Source organism: Triturus cristatus, chromosome 12 (assembly GCF_964204655.1).
Source record: "Triturus cristatus chromosome 12, aTriCri1.1, whole genome shotgun sequence".
In the NCBI taxonomy this organism is placed as follows: Eukaryota; Metazoa; Chordata; class Amphibia; order Caudata; family Salamandridae; genus Triturus; species Triturus cristatus.
The window spans coordinates 703,894,922-703,917,217 of record NC_140595.1 but is presented as its reverse complement, the minus strand read 5'-3'; the positions used below and the strand labels follow the sequence as shown (position 1 = coordinate 703,917,217).

At 45.1% G+C, this 22,296-nt stretch overlaps 1 protein-coding gene across 1 annotated transcript in view; it reads right to left on the bottom strand.

The window, feature by feature from the left end:
- The window catches only part of LOC146780156 (hydroperoxide isomerase ALOXE3-like), a 110,879-nt gene that overhangs the window by 65,798 nt on the left and 22,785 nt on the right, over nucleotides 1-22,296 (bottom strand). The window contains exons 2-3 of the mRNA XM_085636702.1: nucleotides 16,896-17,100; nucleotides 12,442-12,523 (exon numbers count right to left, since the gene is read on the bottom strand). Coding sequence (XP_085492828.1) covers nucleotides 12,442-12,523; nucleotides 16,896-17,100 — 287 coding nt within the window. The remainder of the gene's footprint in view (nucleotides 1-12,441; nucleotides 12,524-16,895; nucleotides 17,101-22,296) is intronic.

Sequence of the window (22,296 nt, the reverse complement as noted above, 5' to 3'; positions counted from 1 at the left end):
AAGGACACCACACAGATATATATTCAAAATATATATGTATTTATTTCTCAAAGTAACCCCTAGTCTCTTTATGAGCACAGGAGCACAAATCGTCAAGCAAGATTATCACAGAATACACAGAAGTTGCACTTCATATGGATAGGCCCTGGTGGCCACTCGAACCATATACTAAAATAGTGGTATAAGTACCACGAACAGAAAAGGGAAAAGGCCTAGGGCCTCTAGAATCGCTGGGCCTACAAGGAGCTAACGTCAGTTAGTGACCAGGAGGTCCACGGGTGGCGTGTGCAGAGCAAATAGTCACACGCGTGCTCCCATAGGTTTCAATGGGTGCGTAAAAAGTACAAAGTTACTGCAAAAGGAATCTTCCGGATGACCTAGGAACTTAAGATTTGGAACACAGGCACTAGAGATGTAATACTACACTTGGGCACAGGAGTGCCAGCTTTACCTCACCCACAGGAAGCGGGTGCATAGGCCTCGAAGTGCGTCGGGTTTCTTCTATCGGGTCCGTGGGGCCTGTAGACAAGAGTGCTGCAGGCGGTCGGTCGGGAAGAGATGCAGTGGATCCAAGAGTGGATCGGAGATGTTGAAGACCTGTAAGCAGAGGGGACAGTGTTCACAGTCACTAGCCAGTGACCAGCGTGGCACCAGGTGGGTACCAGGCGATGTCGGGTGCAAACAGGAAGGAAGGTGTAGCTTGACTCTGCAGCCACGTGGTCCCTGAAGGTCGACGACGTCCAGGAGTCGAGTCACGAGCTGTCCCACGCAGGCTCTCGCTGTCGGCGGTGTCGGCGACTTGATCGAAGCAACCAAGCCTTGGCAAAAGCAATTGTTGTAGGCAAGGAGTTTAAGCTGATGGTTCTGACCAGCAAGGTCAGAGGAACTGCTCCTTTGGAGGGGAGCAAGGGCCAGTCTGGAGCAACCAGACCAGCGGTGTTTGTCGTAGATTTCGTCGCCAAGATGGCCACTAGCCAGCAGCCAGCAACCGGTTAGGCGCGTCGAGTGGCAAAATGCAGAAGGGCCCCACGCAGATCGTGGAGATGCTGGAGGGCTCACCTTTGGTGCAGATGCTGCTCGAGGGTTGGGCTTCTCAGGACCCAAAGCACAACTTGGAGGGAGCCTCGGTTGTTGCACTGGTCAGCTTGTCGTAGTCGTTTCAAGATGGCTGGCTCCACGTGTCTCGGTGCCTCCACGGGTCTCCTCTTTGCAGGGACTGTGGATCGGGCGGTGAGAGGTCTGGAGGTCCAGGTCTTGTCAGTCTCTGGGCTCGGGCTCCGGCGGGAGGCGGCGGCAAAGCAGACGTTGATTCGCTGGATGGTGCTTGCGTTAGCAAGGTGGTCACTCCCTGACCACAGGGGAGATTGGCTTCAGTCCTCTGTGCGGCAGAGCGTCGAAGTTCCCGTCTTCTTCTTAGTTTCAAGTTGATTCCAGGATGTCTGAAGTCTTAGGACACAGCTCCTACCTTTAAGCGGATTCTAGGGGCCGGACTACCTGCTAGGTCCCTCCCTATGGGTGGGACCAGGAAGGGGGGTGGTTACACCCCCAATCCTTTGTCCAGCTCGCCCCAGGCCCGGGACTGGTGTGCCCCAGGACCGGTTTGAACTGGCATATGCACCGAGGCTCCTTGTGAGCCACAGGCATGTCTGGTTTCTTTCAAGCCCTACCTGACCAATACACAAAATCCTGTCTGGGGTGGTGCACGCACCTCCCCTGGCAGGAAACCCTTTGTCCACACCTCCCAAGCTGGAAGGACTCCCAGCAGCAGGAGGGCAGACTTGTGTCTGTGGTGGCAGCATCCATTTTGTGGAGCTGAGGCTATGTCTGATTTTACCCGGGTTTCAGGTACTGTACATGTCGTGTCCCTCTAGAAGGGTGGAATGCTAACCCCGTCGCCAGAATTGGCGAGGGGTTAGTATTCCAATTCGTATGACACCTTACTCGACATGTTTTGATAAAGCCAAACCAAAGATAGCATTTAACCGCGAGGTTCATAATGCACTTAAGAGTATATGGTATGACGATATCTGGAAACAGTAGAAGGAAGTTGTTCCGACCACTGCAGACAGGCTCAGCTCATGCCAGAGCACCATCTCACATGGAACCAAGCACTCTGCCTTCAGGATTGTTAAGGCCTGCCATAGGAGTGACTTATAGGTTACCAGGTGTCCCATTTAAGGTTAGGTATAGGTATACTACACCTAAGTAAGAGGTGATTACACCAACTTACCCCAGCTGAGTGATCAGCCAGTTGTGTCAAATTGTTAGGCCAAGCCTGGGGTGGCATAATACATGCTTCAGCCCTTGGCAGGCCTTGGGTACACCAATGCCCTGGGTACCTAGTGTACACTGGTACAGGGGCTGACAGGGTGATCCAACCAATTGGGTATGTACCTAGGGTACATGGAGTCCATTTTAAAGAGAGAACAGCCAGGCTGAGATCCTGAATAGCAGGATCTCAGGCCAACTAAGTCGAAAAACCAGCTAGACACTAGGCAAAAAATTTGGGGGTAACCATAGTCAGATATCCACCTTCCTACACAACCCCCCCCCCAAACGAAGGGAGATAAGGCTGACCTTGACCAGGTAAGCCTATATTGCCCAAGTGGCCATATAAGGAGGAACCAGCACTGGCATGGTTACCCCCTGTCTCATGGTCCACTAAGCAATCCCTCACCCTAAGGGTATCAGAGGGTCTCCACCATAGGGAATCTCTACCTTTGGTGTGTCTTGGCAAAGTAAAAGGCTGGTGTTGAGATGGAGTACTGAAGTGAGTGTCCTCAAAGTGAGGCCTCAGCTTCCTCCAATCCCCCTCCACCATGGATGCCTTTCTTTCCTTAACTGAGTTGCACTGTGCTCTCAGGGTCAGCCTCTGGCTACCTAAAGCTGGAGGCTGGGTCCCTTTTGTGGGCTTACTGGAGGGACAGGTCAGGTTTGGGGCCCTAAGGTCCCAGGTTTGCCTGTGCCCAACAGAATCCCTCTGGGGGAGGTCCCTAACTACCTGTAAAGGAGATCCCTCAGGAATGTTTTTACCCATCACCTGACTAGGGCTACTAGCCAGGCAATCCTCATTCTTTTGATGGGGGGGTTCTTGTGGACAGGGGCCCTCTGGGGGTCCACTGGCCTCCCTGACCTCTGCAGCCCTGGGCTGACTGAGGCAGGGTAGAGAGAGGCAGGCTACCTGCACCAGACTGGGTCCCACCTTGGAAGGGGCCACTGACATCAGAGGCTCTGCCAGGCCAGGCCTGGCTACCTCTGGGGCAGTTCCTTCACAAGGGGTGAGGTCAGATCCCTGAGGAGGCTGACCTTTTCCTAATGTCTGGGGAGAGGGAGACTTTTCTTCCTCCCCACTACTCTCAGTATGTGTGGAGTGATCCATTGTTTCAGGCTTCACTACACCTATGTCAGTCTGAGTATAGGCTGAGACCATTACAGCCTTGCCAACCTTTTCAGGGGGGCACTCAGTTTGTGTTTGAGCTGTGACTGTCACAGCTCTGCCAGTCTCTACAGGGAAGTCTGTCTGTGCCTGGGCTGTGGCTACCACTGCCCTTCCAACCTTTTCAGGGAGGAAATCTATTTGGACAGGGGTTGTGAATGGCACAACCCCCCTACCCTTTTGTGACAGGCCTACCATTTTAGAATGGGTGTCTTGTTCAACTCCAGCCCAAGCTGAGAGTTCTAAGTCATTCCCCAGTAAGCAGTCTACAGGCAAGGTTGGGGACACTGCCACCCTTTTAGGGCCAGTGACACCTCCCCAGCTGAGACATACCTCTGCCATGGGATGACTGTTCTGTTTGCCATCAATGTTGGTCACCTGGTAGGAGAAACCAGGCAAAAGCTGCTCAGAGGGAACTAGCCAATGGGCCACCATTGTGATGCTAGCTCCAGTGTCTCTGTAGGCCTCAGCTTTTGTACCATTGATGTAGGGCTCCTGTCTGTACCTACCCAAAGTGTTGGGACAGGCAGTGAAGTTGGCAAACCCCATGCCACCATCACAGACAAGAGTATCTGCTGCAGGGGAATTGGCTAAGCCAGGGTCCCCCTGTGTTCCCCAAGTAAACCCACCCAGATTTCTGGGGGCACTCCCACCACCTGGGGGATTACTGCTGACAGTAATAGGTGGTGTGACAGGAGTAATTGGAGGAACAGTTTTGTTTTTAGCCCTTGGGCAACCGCTGTCAGTTTTCCAATGCCCAGGAGTTTTACACTCATGGCAGTAGGGCTTTTTAGCTGTGGTAGAGGAGGGAGCTTGGGACCCACCACCCTGTGTGGAGTTTTGGGGCCCTGAGGAAGGTTTCTCTTTTTCTTTATCCCCACCCTTCTCTTGAGGCTTGGTGGTATCTTTCTTTTGGTCACCACCCTGGTTTTTAGGCCTGATCCTGGTCCTGACCCATTTATCTGCCCTCTTTCCCAATTCTTGGGGAGAGGTCAAATCTGAGTCTACCAGGTGTTGATGGAGAAGCTGGTTTTGACAATTACTTAAAATCTGCTCTCTCATCATCAAATTGTACAATCCTGTATAATCAGACACCTTACTTCCCAGCAACCAACCCTCCAAAGCCTTAGTGGCACATTCAATGTATTCAGACCAGTCCTGAGTCTGTGTCTTTTGGGTGTCTCTGAACATTAACCTGTACTGTTCAGTGGTTAAGCCTAACCCATCAACTAGAACACTCTTCAGGACTCTGTAGTTTCTGACATCCTCTTCTCTAACAGTGAGGAGTCTGTCTCTGCCTCTTCCCTCAAAGGAGAGCCAGAGGATTGCTGCCCACTGGTCTTCAGGAACCTGCTGTACTTTGCAGGCTCTCTCAAGAGCAGTTATCCACTTGTGGATGTCATCCCCACTTTTGTAGGGGGGCACAACCTTAGACAGGTTTCTATTATCGAAAACCCTATCTTTGTCCTTAGGGACAATGCTGCCACCAGTGGGTATAGACCCACTCTCTCTAGGTTGCCTAGCCTTGTTCAGTTTTTCTTCCATCAGGGCTACTTCTAGCTCCTGCTTCCTGATCCTCAGCTGGGCTTCCTGCATTCTGGCCTCATGTTCCCTCCTCTGAGGGGTGGTCATCCTTTTCCTGGAGTGACCTTGAGAGCTTCTAGAGCCATGAGAAGCATTGGAGTCACCTGAGCGATTCCTTTGCCTTCCAAGCCCTGTGTTAAGTCCACTGGGGAGATCCAGTGGGGTGAACCCACTGTCAGTCCCCAATAGCCTTGGTTTAGCTGGGCCAAGTATAATACTTGGCACTGGGCTAGTTCTCCCTTCATCATCACTACTTTCTGTATCCTCACCACTTTCCTCCCCTGTAGTATGATTCTCATCTAAGGGATGGCTATTGGAACTGGGTACCTCTGTAGTATCTTCAGAAGGGGGGCCTCCTGTTCCTGACCCTGAGGGGGCTAACTGGGAAGCTTTCTTGAGTGCTCTCTGATTCTCATCATTCTGTAAGAGCTCTCTGAGCTCAGCAGAGTTTGGGTTCTTGGGCTGTTTAAGGCCTCTAAGAGTTGCCAAATGCCTGAGCTCATTCTGATTAAGGGTAGCAAAGCTGGATGGTGCCCTCTGGGGGTCACTCTCAACAGAGATGGGTACAGTGGACCCCTCTGCCCCGGCCATTGCTCTTAAGTGTGGGTGGATGTGTTGCAATCTACCTACACTTGGGTTTACCTACTAAACCTATCTAGTAGTTGTAGTCAGGGTGTGCTACTCCCTTTGCTCTACAACAACTAAGTTCAGTAGAACTTAAGTATATCTAATCTTGTTTTATATGTACCTACAGGTACCTATGTGATCTTTCAATTGGTAACCAAGAGATTACAATGGTAAAACACAGCAAGCTCAAATCCAACCGCTGCTCACCAATGTGAGAAGTTGGCCTGGTATATGCTGTTCACTAGTTCTAGTGACCACCTTGTACCATGCCAAGCAACCCTTATGGTGTGGTTGTAAGTCAACCTTTTTGGACTAGCTGCCCTAGTGGTAGCGTAGGCTAAGCAGTCTTTGAGGCTAAACTCGTGATGCGTGTTAAGCAAGCTGTTTTACCAATAGTAACCCCCTTTTATACCAATGAAAGGACACCACACAGATATATATTCAAAATATATATGTATTTATTTCTCAAAGTAACCCCTAGTCTCTTTATGAGCACAGGAGCACAAATCGTCAAGCAAGATTATCACAGAATACACAGAAGTTGCACTTTATATGGATAGGCCCTGGTGGCCACTCGAACCATATACTAAAATAGTGGTATAAGTACCACGAACAGAAAATGGAAAAGGCCTAGGGCCTCTAGAATCGCTGGGCCTACAAGGAGCTAACGTCAGTTAGTGACCAGGAGGTCCACGGGTGGCGTGTGCAGAGCAAATAGTCACACGCGTGCTCCCATAGGTTTCAATGGGTGAGTAAAAAGTACAAAGTTACTGCAAAAGGAATCTTCCGGATGACCTAGGAACTTAAGATTTGGAACACAGGCACTAGAGATGTAATACTACACTTGGGCACAGGAGTGCCAGCTTTACCTCACCCACAGGAAGCGGGTGCATAGGCCTCGAAGTGCGTCGGGTTTCTTCTATCGGGTCCGTGGGGCCTGTAGACAAGAGTGCTGCAGGCGGTCGGTCGGGAAGAGATGCAGTGGATCCAAGAGTGGATCGGAGATGTTGAAGACCTGTAAGCAGAGGGGACAGTGTTCACAGTCACTAGCCAGTGACCAGCGTGGCACCAGGTGGGTACCAGGCGATGTCGGGTGCAAACAGGAAGGAAGGTGTAGCTTGACTCTGCAGCCACGTGGTCCCTGAAGGTCGACGACGTCCAGGAGTCGAGTCACGAGCTGTCCCACGCAGGCTCTCGCTGTCGGCGGTGTCGGCGACTTGATCGAAGCAACCAAGCCTTGGCAAAAGCAATTGTTGTAGGCAAGGAGTTTAAGCTGATGGTTCTGACCAGCAAGGTCAGAGGAACTGCTCCTTTGGAGGGGAGCAAGGGCCAGTCTGGAGCAACCAGACCAGCGGTGTTTGTCGTAGATTTCGTCGCCAAGATGGCCACTAGCCAGCGGCCAGCAACCGGTTAGGCGCGTCGAGTGGCAAAATGCAGAAGGGCCCCACGCAGATCGTGGAGATGCTGGAGGGCTCACCTTTGGTGCAGATGCTGCTCGAGGGTTGGGCTTCTCAGGACCCAAAGCACAACTTGGAGGGAGCCTCGGTTGTTGCACTGGTCAGCTTGTCGTAGTCGTTTCAAGATGGCTGGCTCCACGTGTCTCGGTGCCTCCACGGGTCTCCTCTTTGCAGGGACTGTGGATCGGGCGGTGAGAGGTCTGGAGGTCCAGGTCTTGTCAGTCTCTGGGCTCGGGCTCCGGCGGGAGGCGGCGGCAAAGCAGACGTTGATTCGCTGGATGGTGCTTGCGTTAGCAAGGTGGTCACTCCCTGACCACAGGGGAGATTGGCTTCAGTCCTCTGTGCGGCAGAGCGTCGAAGTTCCCGTCTTCTTCTTAGTTTCAAGTTGATTCCAGGATGTCTGAAGTCTTAGGACACAGCTCCTACCTTTAAGCGGATTCTAGGGGCCGGACTACCTGCTAGGTCCCTCCCTATGGGTGGGACCAGGAAGGGGGGTGGTTACACCCCCAATCCTTTGTCCAGCTCGCCCCAGGCCCGGGACTGGTGTGCCCCAGGACCGGTTTGAACTGGCATATGCACCGAGGCTCCTTGTGAGCCACAGGCATGTCTGGTTTCTTTCAAGCCCTACCTGACCAATACACAAAATCCTGTCTGGGGTGGTGCACGCACCTCCCCTGGCAGGAAACCCTTTGTCCACACCTCCCAAGCTGGAAGGACTCCCAGCAGCAGGAGGGCAGACTTGTGTCTGTGGTGGCAGCATCCATTTTGTGGAGCTGAGGCTATGTCTGATTTTACCCGGGTTTCAGGTACTGTACATGTCGTGTCCCTCTAGAAGGGTGGAATGCTAACCCCGTCGCCAGAATTGGCGAGGGGTTAGTATTCCAATTCGTATGACACCTTACTCGACATGTTTTGATAAAGCCAAACCAAAGATAGCATTTAACCGCGAGGTTCATAATGCACTTAAGAGTATATGGTATGACGATATCTGGAAACAGTAGAAGGAAGTTGTTCCGACCACTGCAGACAGGCTCAGCTCATGCCAGAGCACCATCTCACATGGAACCAAGCACTCTGCCTTCAGGATTGTTAAGGCCTGCCATAGGAGTGACTTATAGGTTACCAGGTGTCCCATTTAAGGTTAGGTATAGGTATACTACACCTAAGTAAGAGGTGATTACACCAACTTACCCCAGCTGAGTGATCAGCCAGTTGTGTCAAATTGTTAGGCCAAGCCTGGGGTGGCATAATACATGCTTCAGCCCTTGGCAGGCCTTGGGTACACCAATGCCCTGGGTACCTAGTGTACACTGGTACAGGGGCTGACAGGGTGATCCAACCAATTGGGTATGTACCTAGGGTACATGGAGTCCATTTTAAAGAGAGAACAGCCAGGCTGAGATCCTGAATAGCAGGATCTCAGGCCAACTAAGTCGAAAAACCAGCTAGACACTAGGCAAAAAATTTGGGGGTAACCATAGTCAGATATCCACCTTCCTACACCCGGCAAGAGGTAAGCGGAGATGACCTGCAAGAGGTCAGCGGAGATGACCTGCTAAAGGTCAGCAGAGATGACCTGCAAGAGGTCAGCAGAGATGACCTGAGAAGATGTCAGAGAAGCAGCGACCTGATGAGAGGTCTGACAAGAGGACCGAGGAGAGGTCCGTGAAGAGGACCGAGGAGAGGTCTGACAAGATTGACCTGAAGTCAGAAGTAATGAATGGAAGAAGGTCGCTACGACAGGTCTGGTCACCGAAAGAAGAGAATGCATTATCCTAGGGGTAGGACAGAACCAGGGAGACCTGTGTGAAGTGCATGTCACAAGGAGAGGCCTGGTCAGAGAAAAAGTGCAAGACCTGATTGGTTGAGACCGTGTCGTGAAGCAAAAGAACAAGAAGGAGGAATTGTGTGGCATGACGCCACTGTGAAGAAATTTCAAGAAGAAGAGAGGAGTGTGTGATCTGACAACTCGCACACCAGAAGGCAAAGGTGACCGAGTGCAAGAACATCTGGCATGGAGCACAGTACCTAGCAGCATCGGTGGCACCTGGAGAAACCAGTTATTCAAGAGTCTTCAGAGCACCGAGCAAACCTTTTGAATCCAGAGGGGAGCAGGCTGAACTATTCGCGACATCTACCTTTGGGGTCGCACGGGAGACTGGATGGTGAGGCTGCTCGGACGTCCTGAAGAAGAGGATCCAACCACTCCACACTAGATCATGGCGACCCAGGGGTAAAAGTCTCAGGGACACCGGGGAGAGCGGTCCTGCCATGAGAGATGAGTCTACAGCCGCTCTTCCGCAGGTCCTAGGAAGATGAAGGTCTTGTGCTAAGTGGCATGAGTAAGCAACTACCCTTCAGGTGGAGCCAGGGACTTGAAGCTGGGACTCATACTGCTTCCTCCACACACCTAGTGAGTGGCATTGGAGTGGCACAGCAAAGTACACCCAGTCCAGTGGAAGCCTGGTGAAGAGCGCCTTCGGGACATCCTGTGAGAGGGGAACACCTGCGAAGGGGGCATCCTGGTGAGAGGGATGTTTGCAACGACTCCACCATTCTGAAGAGAGAAGCAATGCTACATTAGATAGGATGCTACAACAACCAGGACTGATGGGTGATTCAACATCACTCCACCTGCACCGTCCCAGAGAACTGGACATAGAGAGACACTGGTGTCAACTTCCACCCCTGAAGTCTAAAGAGTACCGGACCCGCAGGGCAACACTGAACCGTGCCAAGCAGAACTGGTGATCCTAGCTGCAGATATACAATCGTCTTGTTTCTGCAAGCAGCTGAACAGAATAAGTGGAAGTTTCTATTTATTGTTTTATTCTCTCCCACAGGTTGGACTTTGTTGTTCCAGTTTGAATAAAGTTTTGGAGGGATGTAGTGACCTGCTGGTCACTGTTCTAGTTGTTCTGTCACCTGCCAATCCCTGAGGTCTGACTCACACCCCACCCCACACCCATCCAGCACAGGCGTCACAGGACATGTGACCCTGATAATAAAAGGGGCTGGTCGCACGTGCCCTTAGCCAGTTCTACACCCTAACCAACTATTTATGCATGGAGGCCTAGGGCCCCACACTAATACAATCACAAGGCTACCATACCCCAAAACTACAGAAACTGACTTTTAAGACTTGCTTACAGAATTCACCCGCTTATTTTCAGATTCTTACCCTAAACCAGTATACCGATGACAGTCATTCAGGGTTGCAGCCACCAACCAAAGTAAGTAAAATACAACATGTAAACTAAATAAATATATTTCAGGGGATCTAGCAGATAACTCCTGAATCTCCAGATTTTAGCAACAACTAACTGTATTACAACTTATTCCAATTATGTAGTGAACCAGCTCCTCAAACTGACTGTACATCAAACAGACGAAGTATTAGGTCCACAACTGTATAAAGTACAGTTGAATGAATTACAACACAAACAGATCACCAGTTGGTTCCTTGGGTAGGTACACAATAAGCAGGTGGCAAACAATCTCAATCCAAATACTCATCAAGTGAGTCCTCAGGTACATGACAAAGTAATCAACAATTGACTTATTACCTCTAATATAAATATGTAATCAACAGGCCTGTCACCATTTGTAATAAATGAGGAGACTCATTATTTTACAAATGACCAAAAGAGATAATGCAGATGTCATTATATCAAATTCAACAGTCCTGAATGTAACACCTTTAGGAGTGCGCAGTATTTTACCTATTTTTCACTGGGCGAGGGAGGAGATTCCACCATCCCTCATGCTTTTCTATGCTAAACATTCCCAAACTGTTCTTCACGCCTAATGTTTTTACATTCTCGACATGGCAGATTGCATAGTAACGAATACTTTAATGTGTAATTAGAGTAGGCTTTAGGTCTATCCCTTGCTTATGATAGACTCAGTGTGGTGGCCATCTTGAAATGATAGCAAATTACTATCTAAGAAGACCATTTGCTTATTTTGTGTTTGCTCATGCTAACGCCGTAATTCTACAATCATTGGTGAGCCAAGAGCATTAGCTAGTAAGCATTTGTAAAACAAGAAACTTACCTTTGCAAATGCTTATTTTATATGAGGATTTGGTGGATAGCTATCTACTGCTAAGTTATTTTAGTTATTCTTTCAATTTTTTTCCTTTTTTTTACTTGTTTGCTGCTATAACACACAATTCCGCAACAGAATCACATTGTTGCTGAACTACATAATTTATTACACATATAAAATGAGAAAAGAAAAACAGTTGATTATTTGGTTTCTCAGTTATATGCTATGGAAAAGATAAAATAAATCACAAATTACACAATAAGCTATTTAGAAAGAAACCCCTCAACTGGATCTCAAAGAGTAGAGTAACTAAGGGCTTGGTTTAGATCTTTGCGGCCGGGTTACTCCGTCACAACCATGACGGATATCACATCCGGTGAACTATAAATCCAATAGGATATAGTGGGATTTATATTTCGGCAGACAGGATATCCGTCACCGTTGTGAAGGAGTAACCATCCACCATCGGGCCCTAACTCCTCATGTGTAGAAGACAGACAGAGACTCCCATGTGATCCCATAGACTGATTTTTACTTCATCTCCTCACTGATGCACTTCAAGGCATTCATTGTCTTCTCATAGCACCCTCAACAGGTTGTAGATCAAATCCACCACTCAACACCACACTACTGACAAATGAGCCACACAGCAAAGAATTCTGTTCATTTTCTCTCTTCTGGGGTACACTGAAAACAGCAACAGAACTTACAACCATACCATGAAAAACTGGAGTGCAAACATTTTCTATAAGAACATGCACACAGCATGTAAGTTTCTGTACCACCACAATATAGAGATCACAGGTTGACTAGACCTCACTTGCATGTGCACCAGTGATACCCATCACAGACAGGACCTGGGTGTAAACCAAAATCAGCCCTGGTAAGAATTTACAAACCAGCCTGACAAGCTGCTACTAAAATGGATTTATGGGGGCATGGTTGGGCCATGACAATGTATCCTGCTCTAAAAGCATCCCCTAGACTGCACACTACAAGGAAAATGCTAAAGTGACTGAAAGACCAGTCTTTCCCTGGTCTCACACATGGTAAACACGACTTATTTTTCAGTTTTACTACCTGTATTATTGGATATTCCAGACAATTGGATGTCTGCTTAGTAGCGCGAGATATCATGGAGTGACCTCCCTCATAGAAATTGGTGGCAAGCCAATGAAGGTGCTGCAACTATCAAAACTTGGGATGAATGGACATTATGATCATGGGCTACACATCTCTTTTTGCCGTGATCTGCACAACATGGAAATTCACAGAATTTACACAGACCTGTAGGATTCTCTTCTGCTTTTTAGCTCCAATTCTCTGTGCTGCAAAAGTAGAGGGTGGGTTTCATCGGCTGCTGTATGGGCTGAGGGAAAAAATGAGTTACGATTACCGTAAAGATTCTCAAGTGCATCTTAAATCAGTGGTTTCGCAGTCATCATAAGCATTGAAACGCAGATATGTCTATCCCTTTACATTTCCCAATGTTGATTTGCAAGCGTCCTTATTATATAACCTGCATGTAACTGGTAGACAATGTTGTGGCACAATAGTAAAACCTACTGTGTATATCACCCTATTTAGCCAGTTATAAACTAGGACACTCTCCAATGTTTAGACCCACCAATGGCAGAGGTCATTATCACCACTGCCGAGATCTGCCTAAGGTAAAATAAAGGAAAAATAATAAAAATACTTTCAATGTAAAATAGTTGTTGTAAACCAAAAACTATAAGAACAAATGTTACAGTACATTAACTCATCAAATTAAATATTTAATAAATAATTAAATATATACATTTAACTTATCATTGTTATTTTTTTTTTAAATAAAATGAAAATACCACCCTCACTATTATTTTTATATTTGATTATTATTTTGTAAATGTGATTAAACTTTTTTGGTTAATTGAATGTACTTAATTTTAATTTCTGATAAAAAAAAATTAAAGTGGTATTTAATCTTTTTTTTAAATGAAATATTTAATGGGGTATAAAAATGTTAATTGAATATGAATTTTAACAATAAAATATTTATATAAGTGTGTGAGTGTCTGTATTTGCGGGTGTGTGCATGTATGTGTGTAATTTAAAATTTTAAATAATTTATTTTAATTAACAATACCTAAGGGGCAATCCCTGCCTCCATTTGTTTTTATTTGAGTGTGCTGCAGTGCCTGTGTGGGCCACGTGTGGTGCTGGACGTACCCCAAGGATGCGTTGCAGAATATATTTATTACTGCTTTGGCCCTTTTTGGCTGAAGTGTCTTTAGAAGTGCAGTTTGCTAAATAGCAATGAGAATACTGTTTTGTGGGTGGATGTTTGTGTAAGCATGAGCCTCTCTAAACCCCTCTTTAACCCTCTGTAAGCCCCTCCTTAATGCTCACTAATCCTCTTCCCATTTAGTAATAAATATTCCCCATTCTTCAGTCAATCCCCCAAGCTCCTCCCACATTTACTAAAATATATACCCTCCTCTGCATTGGAAAGATAAGAGAGGCAGAAGTCTCCCCACACAGGTTTGTGAATACCATTTTGTAGTACTGAGTAGTTCTACTATAGTACAACTAAACTTGTTACAAAGTGCAGTTTGTGAATAGGCCTCAAGTAATGTTTAAGATTCAAAATCAAAAATCTATATTCCTTTTGTTCTAAAATCCACTCTTTCATTCTATACTAAGTGTATTTCAGCGCAAATTTTGCATTTTGAAGGGAGGATAATAATTGCTAATCTCTAGGCCAGTGAGTAGATCCTGGACATCTAGGCAAACAGATTAACCTTACCCACGCTGCCATCTAGGTGGGTGCAGTGCGTTAGGTGTAGCTAAAGTGGCAGTATCAGAAAAGCCCTCCTGGAGGGGGAACAACCTTTACAACGCAACTTTTACAACGCACTACACTTACAACGCATTTTTTACAACGCAAAATCCATTACAACGCATTCCATTACAACGCATGACACTACAACGCATTTTTAAAAACTACCTTTACAACGCATTCCATTACAACGCATACTACCTTTACAACGCATACCATTACAACGCATAATATTACACTACACTATCCAACACTTACCCTACTGTTGCACCCCCTGGAGTTAGAATAGTAATTTTTACCCCTATACTATCCAACACTTACCCTACTGTTGCACCCCCTGGAGTTAGAATAGTAATTTTTACCCCTATACTATCCAACACTTACCCTACTGTTGCACCCCCTGGAGTTAGAATAGTAATTTGTACCCCTATACTATCCAACACTTACCCTACTGTTGCACCCCCTGGAGTTAGAATAGTAATTTTTACCCCTATACTATCCAACACTTACCCTACTGTTGCACCCCCTGGAGTTAGAATAGTAATTTTTACCCCTATACTATCCAACACTTACCCTACTGTTGCACCCCCTGGAGTTAGAATAGTAATTTTTACTCCTATACTATCCAACACTTACCCTACTGTTGCACCCCCTGGAGTTAGAATAGTAATTTTTACCCCTATACTATCCAACACTTACCCTACTGTTGCACCCCCTGGAGTTAGAATTGTAATTTAAACCCCTATACTATCCAACACTTTCCCTACTGTTGCACCTCCTGGAGTTAGAATAGTAATTTTTACCCCTATACTATCCAACACTTACCCTACTGTTGCACCCCCTGGAGTTAGAAAAGTAATTTTTACCCCTATACTATCTAATACTTACCTTAAATGCAATTTAATATAATGCGTTGTAATGGTATGCGTTGTAAAGGTAGTATGCGTTGTAATGGAATGCGTTGTAAAGGTAGTTTTTAAAAATGCGTTGTAGTGTCATGCGTTGTAATGGAATGCGTTGTAATGGATTTTGCGTTGTAAAAAATGCGTTGTAAGTGCATGCGTTGTAAAAGTGTGCGTTGTAACGACATACATCCTCCTGGAGGGAACGTTGCTTTCTGTGCCCATTTGATGTTTCATTTTGCCCCTTTGAAAGTAGAAATTGGGAAACATTTCTAATAGGATGTTAATTGACAGGCAGGTCACTACAGTTTGTAGGGCCGAACATTTAGTGACCTGAGCCAATTTGTATGTGGCTATTTATTATTCATCGGGAGACAATAGAAATGGAGTGACTGGAATCTTTTTCAGAGCGAGGTCAGGTAGGCTTGTGAAAGTGAAGTCTTTGCTTGGGATGGTCTGTGGCCCTTGTAGAGAAGATTTGGTCTAGTGGTTGACTAGTTATAGACTGTAGGAGTCCTGATATTTCACATGAAATTCTGATTATTTAGGCAGATTCTGAGTGAATAAAGTGATTTATAATGTGGCTTAGTTGTGGCATTGTGTGGAGGGAGGCCTAGAGAAACCCGGGAGGCAGACCCAGTGGGTGGTGTGGGAAGAGGACTGCTGCCCGCTGGTACCTCTTTCACCATACTTGGAGGGAGTGGTACTGGAGGACTGACGTGAATAGGCACTGTTGCGAGGTCCATTATCCTGGTAAGGATGGCGAAGTGGAACCATGATTGAACGGCCTGGAGAGTTTAAGGCAGAAATGAGGTCAAGGTGTTAAATATTAGTCGATCATTGATGATGCCTCTCATCCTAATATCCTCAACCAACACAATTTTGGAATCATAGTCAAATTACTTGATTTTCTTGCAAAGACCTCACTTTCTTTATCTGCAATAATTAAATATTTTGCAAAAAAGATGAACAGGTGAAGCTTAATCAGTTATTTCTATGAACATGATGATACACTGTGCCTGGCCTCGCCTAAGACCCAGGAGACACTAGCACTGGGCTTCTTCCTGGCCACTGTGCATAGAGGGCTGCTGCTTTTAGGCTACAGGGACAAGAAGACTGAAGTCTGTGGCCACTGTTGCTGGGTCTGCTCAGATATCCTGGTGTTTTTAATCAGAGAGGTATCCGCACAAGGAGGCAGGCTGTGTTGGGGTGCTTTGCACCTGAGGACACGCAGCTGAACTGCCGCCTTGTAAAATTTTTGACACAAGTGGAAAAGAAAATGCCAAAATATCGAGATGCTGATTTCCGGCCAATAACATCAGATAAAGCATCAATATAGCTAAAAAGCAAAAGTCGGAGGCTGCTAAACAAATGTCTATTTTACCAATGTATACAAAAATCAATCTTGCACAGGCTTGCACTGATTTTAACTGATTTTTTAGTAAATTGTTTTATACTATTTAAATAATTACTGAAATATTAGGAGATATTTTGTAGCAATAGTTTTAAGTAACTGTGCTAAATAAAATACTTGAAGTGGGAATACTTGAAGTGTGGTGCTTGATTGAGTGTTGGGAGGAAGTTTGGTCTCTTGATCGACTACTATCCGGATCCCTAATTTCTAACGATGTCACTTGACTGAACACAATTGTGTGATTTTGGGAAGATCAGTTTATATCCTGCCTGTGTCTCACTTCATGGTCTTGTGATAAGTAATTGTTGGCAGTGGAACCACGAGACCTCATTTCTAATCCCAGCATCCTTATTCCAACCTATTGCGTAGTCCTGGGAAGTTGACTTTATCTCCTTGTGCCTCATGTTCCTTACCAGCACAGACCATCCCACGCATCCATTAGCTGAGCTCCAGCTTACAAATAAACAAAACCACCATGACAGAACATAAAGTGCTCTGAAGCACATGAAATTGCATTTATTGTGCAGTGTATAGAATGTGGTGCTCTGTAGTTTTTACTTATTCCCTAGAATTGTGGAGGAGAACAGCTGTAGAAGACTAGTACCTGTGCCTTCCCTAAGCTCCATGGTCCGATAGCCCTCGATCCACTGGTAGCACGGGAAGCGATAGGTCTTGCCCAGAGGACATTGTACGATGACCCTGCAGCAGTACCAGCTGCTTTCTGGAAAGAAGGGGTGGGGCTCCTTGTAGAGGCGGATGAGAAGAATGTCTCCCAGATCATCTGCCCCCTTGATAATAAACTGGTCCTGCTGAGAAACAGTAAGAAGAAACAGTTTCATGAACAAACCCAATTTTATTTCTGTTGCCAAATATTCAGACAAATTATAGTGATTATATTCGAAAAATCAAGAAAATACATCTTTCTTGCATTTTCACCCCCATGTTTTGATTAATTTTAATGCTGTATTTTTACTCTGTACACTGGAGAACTGCTATCCAGTGCCCAGTGTATGTGCTCTGAACCCGAAAACATGCAGAATTTGATTAATATGGGATTTCCGTATTTAGTTCTCCTATAAGACCATAGTATATGGTGTAGAAACTGCACATATGGCATGCAAAGTAAAATGTTACTTGTGGACTGCAGCACTTATTACGCCATCCACTAGTGTGAGAAGGAAAAGAGGGCTTACCATGGTAGCCCGACTGCTGATGTTTAAACTTACAGTTGGATCTGTAAAAATAAACCTTTTTGACAGGTAAAAGCTTATCTTTTAATTTTTACTAAATTTCTACTGTGTAGGTTTTGTAGTGTGATTAGGCACCCACTTACTATATTGTAACTCAAGGTGAGCCACCTATAACTATCAGGAGTGCCTTACAAGAGTAAACAAATATCACATTCTACCCTTCACTGCAAGTTAAAGAGTAGTAGTTTTTGCCAGATGATAATTAAACAACAGCATCAGGATAACTCCCACAGATGTGATACCATACAAAACCTTAGAAACTGGTCTACGGCTATGACAAGTACATACACACAAGATATCCACTGACAACGACTAGGATTATAACATAGACACAAAATTCCACTCTGTATTTCCTAATATTCTATCTCACAAGGGGTCCTGCAACAAAACTACAATATATGACCTGATTATGACTCACATTTATTGCTGCCCACCCAAGCAAGATTAATGAAAAGTAATTTTTACACCAACTTGGGTCTATAAAAGTCAGATTAATATCACATTAACTCCTTAATGAGCAAGACATCTTGTATTTTCACTTTTTTACTTCAGCTGGCCCTCTATGTTGGCTCTATGGGTGTAAGTCATTCTTAAGCAAATCTAGGGCCAATGGTGTATTAACCATGATGGGGATCTTTCACTGTGTGATGCATGAGCCAAATGCTTGAAGAGTGCACATTGAAATATTTTACCACAAATGTATTTGCAGTGTCCACTCACTGTTTAACAAACAAGTCACCCACTACAATGGAGCAACGAAAAGAGATAATATTTATTGCTATTTTTGATTTTACTCCAGAGCCTAATAACTAATGAATTGCAATAGATGTGCCTAAAGATCCTTTGGGTTAAGTAGTAGGCTTTTTTACCTTTTGACTATACGGCCTAACAAGGTCTTTCGTACAGATAATTTCATCTTGGTCCTGAAGAAAGCTCACAGTACCTCTTAGCAAGTCAGGGGCTGAAACATGTTGGCAATCATCCGGATTTCAATTAGTCCACCTTTCAATTTTACCTGTGCCATAAAGGGACACAAATAAAGACTGCTTTGTCCACCATAGGATATGTTTAACCTTTCTTCTCTGTATTGGGGTGGTAGAAAAAACATCGTCCTTCTTCACCAGCTAAGTGGGTTACCACCACCACATTGCAACTTCATAGGTCCCCTATCTTAACATGTAGAAGAGCTCCCCTGACTATCAGAGTTGAAGCCCATGCCAATACCATGTTGATCTTTGCCAGCATGAAGAGGAGCCCTATAATGAAGAATGCCACTAATTGGGTTTTCATCTTTTAAAGAAGGGACTCTGCAATATTTATTCCTTTTGGACATGTACATTTCTTTTTTGTCTGTAATTCTTGCAGATTACCCATATCTTTATTTCTCCTCATTACTTCCTCTGCTTTCCATATTTGCTGCATTCTGAAGCACACACAGAAAGAGGAATAAGCCTCAGAGGATTGTTTTTTATGTACAAAAATAATCCTGCTTGCAACTGAGGTGCAAGGGTGCACCCGTTGGCACTAGGCTGCCAAAAGGGCACCAGTGCAGGGGAAAAGGCAGGAATGCACTGTATCGACTTAAATGTGGCACATTCCTACCCTTTTCCTGTAACGCAGTGCAGCGAGCCGACTTGCTTTGCTTTGCTGCACTGCGTGACAATTTCATGAATATATCCCCAAGAATCTGCGGTCAACCATCCTGCTTCTATGTTTCAGTGCTGCTTGAGTGATCAAAAGAGCATCTGCAATACACAGGCCCCTAGTGTACTCTGACTAGAGTGGTATTTTCTGTAGGTAGTACAGCTTTTTCCCTAGTAAATCTTAATTGTGGTGCAACGTTTTTTAACGTATCGCTGGCAATCATTCAGGGCTAATGGATCATTCAGAGTTGGTCTTATGTGGTCAATGGAATCATAGTCTAGTTACTTGATTCAGGAATCTTTGATGTTTGTTCACAAGCTTCTTTGGGATCCCTATAAAACAATGTTACAATCACAAAGGTGTGTGAGAACGCCCCACAGTCACCTGATCTGTGAGAGGATTTGACAGAACATGCAGAGTTGGTGGTTTATATATTTGACCTTTGCCTTCATGTAGGGAAGGATAGCTCAAAATTCTGAATGACACGAAGGGGCTTATTTGCAAATACAGTGCGCTGCTGGAATGTCACTTTTTATGATGTTCCAGCAGAGCACTGGGCTAACCCATATTTAGGAGGTCACGTAAAGCCACCCTGGGTGGCTTTCCATTGCCTCGTAAAAATGCTGTGAGGCAATGCAAGACAAATCACTGCGCTACTTCACACTGCGATGGTGAAGCGTGCCATGGGCATTATGTTGGGTGTAACCACGTAACACCCATGGCATTTGACACATTCCCATATTTACAACATGCTGTAAATGTGGGAATGCATCAAAAGCCTACGCCTCTCCAGAGTGGCAAACGGGTTGTTTTGTGAGGGAAGGGGTCCCTTTCTCTACACAAACTACCTGATTTCAATGCAGACACCCTTGCACCATGGTGTAAGGGTGCCTGTGTTGGTGAATGGCAGCCATTTGTGAATCAGCACTGTGAAATGGGTCAGGAATGTGCGGTATCCTGTAGATACAGTGCATTCCTGACTTTTTCTTTTGACGTAGAGCAGGAAGGCTTGCGGTGCTGCCCTATGCCAAAATATTGTAAATGAGTGTCTAAGTCTCCTCACTATTGGAGCAAGTTTTAGATCCACCTCAAATTTGTATGGGCGGTTAATGTGAAATTAGTTAAGCCTGCTCCACCTTGGAACAGGATTTCAGTTTTAGCTTCATTCCTACAAAGTAGGCTCTTGTTCCTCCAATAGAAAACATGGTCCCGGCACATGCTGATGCCGTCCCTATTTCTGTTATTTTTTCTTGTAGGCTCACTTTATTGTTTTAAGTGCTGTGCTAAAGAACAAACATAAATGTAACTGTAGTAAAGATAGGTTTATTGGGGCAAATGTTCTTAAAACACTAACGCAGAGAAGTTGATATATAAAGCCAGAGGATGTTCGCAAAAATGGGATAAAATTTGGGAGGATTGGAAGAAGTATCAAGGGTATTGATGTTGTTGGGGGTGTGGTGGGGGGCTGAACTCTAGAAGGGACTAGAGACTTCCTACTGATCACTCTGGGCTGTTTAGAGTCAAGCAAATGTTGCTTAGCCAAAGACAAAAGATGATGATCTTGGAGTGTGTATCCCTAACATTGTGATTGTGTGACCTGTACTGAGCTTCGTTCAATAAAAATAGTTTTAAAGAAAGAAAAGTTCATAAAACATTCTAAGTCCAATACAATATAAAAAAATCAAACTTAAAAACAGGATAAAACCATCACTATCTGATACAACCAAAATTACATTTTATAGCTTACAAATTAGAAAGATTACTCTCCAGTAAGCTTTTCTGCTTAATAAAGAGTAGAAAAACATACTATTCCTACTACCACATGAAAGTAGCACATTAGTCAAAACTGCAATTGCACCAGATCTTGACCATACCTGAAAATGTAAAAATATGGGTTTTAGAAACCTAAAACAAGCAATTTTATAGAAGGGACAATCAATAAGTGCATGACATATTGAGCAATTCATGTTTCAAAAACATTGGGCCAAGCCACTTTTGTCTCTTAAGTTTTTGTACAACTCTGGCCTACAGAGAATTGGATAACACTCAATCTGTACATTAAGAATTTCTATACACAGCACGGGGTGAGGTAACTTTGGGCTATAAGGAGGAATATCCTGATGACCCCTAGGGTGTTGAATGTAAATCTAATGGAATGGAATAACTCATATACAACCTATGAGACACTTTGAAGGACGTCTTGTTAAAAGTATGTTTGGAAATGGCACCCACGTTCCTATAAGTCCCAACAAGCTGTGTATGGTTTTAGTTTCATTAATATTTAGGAGCAGAACCTTAGCCCATTTCCTTTTACTGACAAGAACTACATCCCAGCATAGCTTTGATATTTTTGTTGAGAATTTGCATAATGACTGCTTTTACAGGAACCTTAAAAGGCAGGAACTTGCCATTAGGTACCATGACATAAGATTTAATTCCCTTTTAAAACTTTATACGATGGTCCCCATGGATACAGTAGGTAAATGATTTAGGGCTGCGCTCTCAACTGGCTCCCAAACATGATTAGATTCCAAACACATACCTTTCCCCCATACAGAGCAATTGGGTGAATTTTGCAATATTACGCTTTCATAAGTGATGTCAGTAAGAGCCCCCCCATGCATCTGGTTGAATTTCACTAAACACCCCATTTGAGTTGGTCTTACACTTTGCATGGGAGCATCCTACTTTAGGATTCTGGAAAATGTTAACACTAAGGGGCCAATTATGATGTCGTCCGGAAACTCTTCCGACTGAATTGATTCCTAAGTCTTTTCCGACCGAATCGGGTTCTGCAAGTCCGACCGAATGATTACAATGCTTCCGGACATCATTTGGTCAGACTCCCATTGACTTCAATGGGAGCCTTTTTTCCAAACGAGAACACAGGTTCCCATTGACAAAAGGGGTGTTTGGGTGTAGGAAGGTAGGATCTGACTGCATAGTTACTTCCACTTTGTGCCTGGTGTTTTGCTGGTTTTTGACTAGTCTGACAGGGATCCTGCTAATCAGGACCCCAGTCTATCTGCTGTCTCCCTAAATTGGTTGTATTATGTACTTAGGTACACTCCAGATTGCACATTGGGTACCCTTCTCAGTCCCTAGTATATG